Source organism: Musa acuminata, chromosome BXJ2-3, assembly GCF_036884655.1.
Source record: "Musa acuminata AAA Group cultivar baxijiao chromosome BXJ2-3, Cavendish_Baxijiao_AAA, whole genome shotgun sequence".
NCBI classification, from domain to species: domain Eukaryota; kingdom Viridiplantae; phylum Streptophyta; class Magnoliopsida; order Zingiberales; family Musaceae; genus Musa; species Musa acuminata.
The window spans coordinates 11,214,456-11,222,743 of record NC_088340.1 but is presented as its reverse complement, the minus strand read 5'-3'; the positions used below and the strand labels follow the sequence as shown (position 1 = coordinate 11,222,743).

Below are 8,288 nucleotides of genomic sequence, written 5' to 3'. Positions count from 1 at the left end.
GTACCTTTGTAATGCAACACTGGTGGAATATACCAGTCAGATGCATCATCCTACTCCATGCTCCAGTTTCTCTTACTCTCTCTCCCTGTCAAAATATATATGTTTGCAGAGGTAGCTTTTGTGCAGGCATCCATGGTTGGTCAAATGCTTCAACATATTAGTCACTGCAGTTCTTCAACACTCTGATATGCAGTACAGTTATTTCTATTGTAAGAGAATGTTTGACCAGATAAGTGGAGAAAGAACAAATAACAGGCACATATTTAAAAGTTGGAAGGTGCAGTATGAGGTACATAAGACTTGTATTTCAACATAATACATTGCGCTTGTACAAAAATGAGGCTCAACCAAATCGACTAGAAATGATGGGAGTGGGTAACAATCAATGTAGCAATCCACTAGGAGAAAACTCACCTGTTGTTGGCAGCAATTCTATAAATAGGAAAGGTTCACTAATCGACAAGGATGAAGGTCCAGAAATAACCAATCATCTATAACACTCAGTTAAGTTCATCGATTTTAGTTTCGTATTCTTCTCTGGTCGATAGGACCTTGACGCGAACCATACCTCGTTGCCACTCAGAGTTCCCAACCAAGATAAGCCTGCTTGCATTGACTCGTTCGGCGTGCTTAAAAACCCTATCAAATAATCAAGAAATAACAATCAAGAGAGTCATTTCAAAATTACACAAGTTGTTAGTTTCTTGCATGATATACATTTTCAGGCTATACCTATGGGGTTTTATTAAATTAATGAAACTTAACAGTTTAAGACATACCATTTAAGGCGTTTATCTTCTACAAGGTCAACACTATGGCCTTTTCTTCTGAGGGCGGAGGCGACCATGGAGGCTTGTCCTTCAAGCTCCTCATCCAGTGGAAATACAATGTCATCTACTTGGCGACCCAGATCAGGCAGAAGCCCTTTTTCCTTTAGCAACTGCAAAGATGCCCATTCAGAAGATGTTAAATGATGGTTACGGCAGATATGAAGGGAGATGGTCACTTGATGAATTGTTTCAAATGAATAGTGAATAAATCAGTTGACTAAAAATTGAGTAACAGTTGCATGTTCTTCTTAAGATTTAAATTTCTGTTGGGATGTTCATATTTATCTAATAATGAGTATCTTAATTCTGGATGTCTCAAAAACAACATTAACAATAAAGCAACCAGATATTTACTTCCACTATAACTGCATCTCCGAACCCAAACCCACAAGCGGGAATGTCATCACTTCCAAATGTGGACAGCAGCTGGTCATACCTTCCTCCACCACAAATCGCTCGTAGTTTGCCTTCTCTATCAAAGGCCTGGCAAAACAAAAAAGTGACAAATTAATAGACAACTAGCAGTTACCTCCAAGATTCATCATGTATGCAAGATTTGTTATGTATGAACGTGATACACTATGTGACACAAGCATGATCGATCTCATTCTTATGTGCATTAATAAAAGAGGAAATTCAAATGCAGTCTGCAAGGTAGAAGGTTTGGTAGAGAAAGGACTAGAACACAAGAGTTGCACTTGGCAGCAATACAAAAGAAAAAGAATACTATTCCAATTAACTTCATATCCATCTACAAAATCAAGTTGCTAGTAGAACCAAAACATTCGGCTAAGATGGACAAATGGCATCATAGTTGCTAGTAAAACCAAAACATTCAGCAAAAATGGACAAATGGATATCAATGTAGCATCCAAGTAAATTATTACTCAAATTGATTGGAACCAGATGAAATTAAACCATAATCAAATCATTCACTTGTTTAAGATACCAAGGTTAATAAACTAATGCTAAATTTCACTAAGGGTGTGACTGGTCTCATAAAAGGGCAGGTGATACAGCAGCAGTTGAGAAAACCTCTCAAATGACTGGTTCTTTGCCTGTTGCTTTTGATCTAGCATCATGTTTAAACATGGTGTCTTGTGAGTATACCCATTTTCGGTTTTGTTTCCCTGTACAGGATTCATGACTTGCATGATACTTCTAATTCTTGAAAGTGAATCATGATTAGACGATAATTGAACCAAACAATGTAAGAATAGCTGTCAATGTGCATCAATTAGTCTCTGATCAGAACACTAATAAATTTTGTGGCAGACATCTGCTTCTGTAAGTATCCGCATAGAGAACAAAATGACTGCATCTTTGGCATATAAAACATAAACTCTACTGCATCGTTTGGTTTTGAAACATTGACTGGCATGTAGTTGAAGTATTTGATCACGTGATCACTGGAATTATATCTTTAAAGCAAGGAATTGAGATGTCAACATTCGAACCAAGGTTTGATTGCAGCACAAAAGACTTGCAGTTCAGCTAACCTAGGGCATCTAGATTAACTGACCTATAAATTCCTAACTTTTCGACAGAAAGTTGAGTGACTATTTATTGTCATTTATATGACATGTTAAGAACCATAACTCTTAAAATGAAGTAACAGGAAAATTTACTACATATCTGACCTCGAATACTATTCCTGTATAATAGGCAAGTCCACGGACTACAGATGCATCAAAAGTAATCCACTGAGAATAACCGTAATGCTCAGCAAGTGAAAAAAACTTTTTCAAATCAGCAATAGCTTCAACATCAGAACCCAGTACCGCTGCATAAGCACAACCAGACATGTCATAAAAGATTAACACTCTGTTGGTTCAAGCACCACTACATGTAGCCATTATCTATAACAACAAACCTTCAAGTTTGTCTAATGATGTAAGAGAGAGAACTTCAACGATCCCCTTGACAGCTTCTGAAGTTACCCCAGCACTCATGAGTTCTTTTTCAACCTCTTCTTTAGTAATTTTTCCCAACTGCACTATATGCAACAGAGCGAGCATCATAAGAACAAAAGCTTAACATATATTGTAGTAAAAAATTCAGATGGAAAGAAACATTTTGAATGGGTGGTCAGAACTCAAATAATCACTGGATACCAAGATCTTATTTATAAGTGAGAAAAAACTAGTTTTTAAAGAATTTTCTAAATTAAAGGTAGGAATTATAAATTTCAAGCAGCACTTAGGCTAAGAGAAACAGCTATATGTCCCTTCTTAGTGCAAATGTCTTCTAGACATTTTGAAGGACACAAAGCGTTCTCAAACTCAAGCCTTTGGTCTGATAGCAGATTCATGCAAGAAGTGCTGATCAAGAAAACTACAACTGGCTGAGGACATTTCATCACAACTCAAAAGGCTTTTATTTACTGGTGATCCAACCGAACAGTAATCACATACTCCATATTGTTGAGATTTTCTAGGATTCTGAGACAAATTGTTTACATCTGTTTTAGTGGTCAACTACATTTCACACAAACACTATCTCCAGGTTTCTGAATTTTAGGCTGCAATGGTAGTGATTGAACTTGCTTTAAAAAGTTGTTGGTTGGTGTCCCCTGTCATATAATCAATGAATGTGCACAACTGCAGATATTTGAAATGGCTATGTGAGTTATATTCCCCAAGGGAATCAACAACAGTTTTAGTCTCAGATATCAACTTAGCATTATTAATTTATTACATCCTTCCATCTTCTCTCTAATCTGCAATTATTTAAGTGTCAGTTAGGACATATCCAATATTTACTGCAGAATTTGGAGCGATTTGTTAAGCTGCCACCTTTTGTTAGTAAGAGCTCATGCCTACTATGTTACCTTATTGGTTTAGCTATTACCAAATGGAAGTATCTTATGCTTTTCATCTCTAAAATCTCAAATCTTCCAATGTTTCTAATATATTTCAATTTAACCATTATCTGGATAGGGTATCTTAACAAAAGATAAACATCTGTAGCTGATGCATCTCAGAAACTAATGAATAGTACAAGTACCACAATCAGCATTGAAGCACTTCAATTGTAAATGATAAACCATCTTATGCATGTAAAACTAATTGTTTCAACTCAAACTATAAGTCAGTGAAGAAGATATTAAGAGTTGGGAGGTAAACTAACCTTGTCAACAATCACACAAACTTCTGCAAATAGATGTTCTGGTATAGCATACATTTGCAACACTGCCTGGAGAACCTGTAAGCAGAAAAGAATTCAAATCAGAGGCGGCTATGCATTCACAATTCTATATCGGAGTTCCACCTAATAATTTGAACAAGGATAAATTGAGAGCAATCATCAATGACAAACATCAGAAGACAAACAATTTCTTAAAATGATCCATGTACTACATTAGTGTTATGAAAATGACTACATGGTTAATAAAGAATATTAAAAAGATTGGGACAATTTTTTATGGGATTTCATGATCTTGATAGTAGATCAAATGGGCTTGTAAGTTGGAATACACAAATCCTGAGAACTAGAAGATCATGGAATTATATATCTCAATTCTTACAATCTAGTGATGCCTGGCAAATGGTTGTGGCATCTGAATTCTAATGCCCCCTTTGAGTAGAAAGCCATTATCTCAACAATAGAAGATGGAAGAATGATTACAGAAACAGATCTTAGCCACGTTTATAGACAAGCATTTCAGACACTTTGCCTGCTTTTAGAATCAGCACTCTTCACACAATTGGCAATGGTTTGGCTACCCATTTTGAAGGATTATTGTGCATGCACCTAAGACTGAAGGAACACTACTGCGACTATGCTTATAAACAGGTGCTGCAACTGATAAACATATTGTTATATTTATGGATGGATACATATGCATTAAAAAATAAAATATACACACATACATACATAAATAAATAAATAAATAAATATTATGTATATTTTATTTTTATGTACCTATATTGATTATGCAAATTTGTACTTATAAAGCTCAACATATTTCACCTTTCAAGTTTTTTACAAATTCCAAGTCTTTCAACGTCGAATAAACTACCAACCATAAATGTAGGAAATAGGAACCGAGATACTCTTTCCAATCATATACACAGATATATAGACATGTTAAATTAAAGAAAAGAATGATTTAAATGTACCTTTCGGCTAGAGACTCTGATTCCCACATCTGATGAAGTTATCCCAAGCCGCTCAAATAAGAGAACTATAGCATTAACAAGTTCAGCCTCAGCCTGTGACCAAAAGTAAATCTAGACAGGTTCTCAGGGAGAAAAGAAACATCAAAGATATTTCTCCAAACTATGACTGTGAAATAGAGAAAAATTTAATGGCTGAAATTTACAATGTTTTATGAGAATGTTATCCATTGCATTCAACTTCTTCCCATAGATTATATCATAATACTTCGTTCACGATTTGTGCTCTCTTTTGTACTGTGTTTTTTATGCTATATATGACACTGTTACAACATTCACAACTACTAAGTTCCCAACCAAGTGTATCAGTTACATAGATGTTTACATGCCTTTGAGATCTTCAAGGGTAATATTATCCTACTCATGTTAAGGACCATCAAGTCTCCCTTTTATTATTTCTAATAAGGTTTTATACCTCTCCTTGAACCTCTAATCTTGGCTTGCCTTGTCCAACAGATCCTTTTTAAACATTCTCTGTCAATTTATCTTCAACTGAGAATATCTAGTATCCCATACATCTATCTTAACCTCCTCATCACATTGGAACTAATTTTTTGTTCAGTGTTTCTTAATTACATATATAATTCATAAAGCATAGCTTCTTTTATAACTATTTTATAAAAACAAATCTTTATGTCTATGTGAAATATGACAGTCCTTAACTGCAAGTCTCCATCTCTAGTTTAACCATTGTATTTTTTACTCATTAAAAATATGTTCAACAATATCCTATCTTTCTTAACACAATATATAAGAGAAATAAAGTTAACAATCTTTTAGTCATCTAAAATTTTAATTAATGCTAAAATCTTAGAAATCCTTTGAATATATGACAATGATGCATTGAACCACTCATACAAGGAGAAGAAAATAGTCATGATCTTTTCTTATGTGACCAAGATGTATAACATATAAAAAACTTACAATAAAAAACATGCAATACTACCAGTAAAATATACTGCAACAAAAGTGCAGCTGCACATACCCGAACTCTAGAAACACCTATTATATCCATATTCCACTGGTAATGTTCTCGACGTCTTCCTCTTGTCATCCGTTCATATCGCCAACATTGTCCTATGGTAAACCATTTTAATGGAAGAGAGACTGATTTGCTGAACAAAGAGGCATGTAAAATGTTAATTCTGGTGAAGGATACTACAATCACTTTTATGAACCGATATAAGTAGTCAACAACCACAAAGACTCCATAAATCATTCTGAGGTTCACAACAAGGAGGAACTGTATGTAAAAGAGAAAAGCTGGATAGATTCTCATGCATATTCAAAAAGTCTTATGCGAAAGATTACCCCTGCTTTATAACAAGTCGTGCAAGTGAAGGGGTTATTTCAGGCCTTAAGACAACACGGCGACCCCCTTTGTCCTCAAAATTGTACAGCTGACAATGAAAGATTAATCAGTCAAATAATATACTCTTTTAAATATTTTAAACATATATGAACGTGAACAAACTCAGCAGCGAAATTTTAGGAAATGTTTAGTGTATCTACTCAGCAGTATGAAAAGAGGAGAATAAAGAAGTGCCAGGACATAAAAAGAACACAAATCCTACACTTCTTTACCTATTATCTTAAATTAGTACATCAAAAGAAGATAGACTTCGCAAGGAATTAGTAACAGAGGGAAGTCAAAGAATATTGCTAGCGCCAAAAAGGTCTGAAGTTAACTGATGGTTGAAGTTGCGGGCACAAGTAAGATAATGTAGGAAACGACATTATGACACTGGTCGTCACCACTCGTCAAGAAATAACCTAAAAATCGCATCTTTAGTTCCTATTGACCAAGCACATACATCAAATTAGTATGCACATACCTGTTGGGTGATCTCCTCCCCAGCTTTCCTAATGAAAAGAGCCTCAGACTCGAGGACCGGGAAATCAACCTCCTCGAAAGATAGAATCCGAGACACCTGACAGGTATACATCAACCACGAATAACATCGAACACTTGGAGTGCAGAACACCAACACGATGATAGCCATATAACCGTTCACCAGACTCTTACCTCCCTGAACTGTTGGAAGAGCCAGTTCCGAAGCCTCATGTCCTCCGGAGGGAAATCCCTCGTTCCCCTTGGAGGGTTAACATCAATGAGCTGTTGCGTCTCCCTCCCGGAACCAGGCGGCGGCGGGACGCCTGGCGGCTCCGCAACCTCATCGATGTCGTCTGAATGAGGAGCGGATGAGATTGACGGAGCAGGTCGGTGAACGTAGGACAACGAGGATGGGAGGGCTCACCTCGAGATGCAGTGGAGGAGGAGGAGGAGGGCAAGGACGAGGAACATTGAACGGAGGCGGCGGAGAAGAAAAGGCGGCGGCGCAGGCGAGGGGAGAATGGTATGAATGAAAGATGGAGGCGGGGACGGAGGAAGAGGAGGTGGTGTTGGAGAACGGGGAAGGCGGACATCGGGAGGGGAATCTCGAGTTCTCTCTCCCGGAGAGGAGGGGTCGGGAGCGAGGGCGAGGCTTCAACCGTTCCGGGGTTTCTTCTGATATGCCTAACGGGGGAGCGGATAGGGATACGTGGCAGTTCATCAACCGATATAGATAAAGATCCCTGATTGGTGCGCTACGCCGTATCAGTTGTCGACCGAGAATTGTATAACAAAGGAAGACACCCGGCCATCCGTGCACCAAAGTCGGCGCATCCACACCGCTCATCGTATTATCGTGGGAATCTCAACGATGGACCCTCAGGATTCCGTGCTCGGATCATTCAACGCTCACGACGTGATTGGACGGTGATCCTGCGCTCGATAAGATGATCCGGGTCCTCTTAAGATGGGGTTGATGCGATTATGACGATCTGAAATATATAATGGAAAAAGAACACACATCGCCCTACGCCATACATGACTTGAATGGATCTATGACGATTCAGCATGGGTAATTAATCGAAGATATCAATTGGTCATTTTAAATGATAGGATGGGTGATTGGAGTTTTGACATAAGATATAAACATTGTTTTGTAGATTTAATGTTTAACTTGGTTTTGATGAATTTGTACACTACTCATGGTCGAGAAATGTGTTGTGTGCTTTGTTTGTTGTTAATGATGTCTCGTGGGACGAGAGAGAGGGCATCGGCTGCAGCCATGGGTAAGATAGGCGTTACAAATGTTTTGATCCGCTTCTCATTTCATGATCTCCTGCATGAATCATCAACGTGTGCATTGGTTTTCGCCACAGAAGAAGCCGAGGAGGAAGAGACCGGCAATGCAGCAGCAGCAGGAGGTGGAGAGGCAGCAGAGATGGAAGA

The 8,288-nt window shown here is 37.7% G+C and overlaps 1 protein-coding gene across 1 annotated transcript; it reads right to left on the bottom strand.

The window, feature by feature from the left end:
* Positions 1-234: 234 nt before the first annotated feature.
* On the bottom strand, positions 235-7,516 carry LOC103973116 (histidine--tRNA ligase, chloroplastic/mitochondrial). The gene is made up of 12 exons (XM_009387596.3): positions 7,267-7,516; positions 7,035-7,195; positions 6,844-6,939; positions 6,320-6,408; positions 5,994-6,123; positions 4,952-5,044; positions 3,960-4,034; positions 2,704-2,821; positions 2,471-2,613; positions 1,185-1,313; positions 780-940; positions 235-639 (listed from the first exon to the last, which is right to left on the bottom strand). Exons 1-12 carry the CDS (start codon positions 7,433-7,435, stop codon positions 501-503), a joined length of 1,503 nt encoding a protein of 500 aa, XP_009385871.2. The 5' UTR covers positions 7,436-7,516; the 3' UTR covers positions 235-500.
* Between the last annotated feature and the right edge of the window lie 772 nt (positions 7,517-8,288).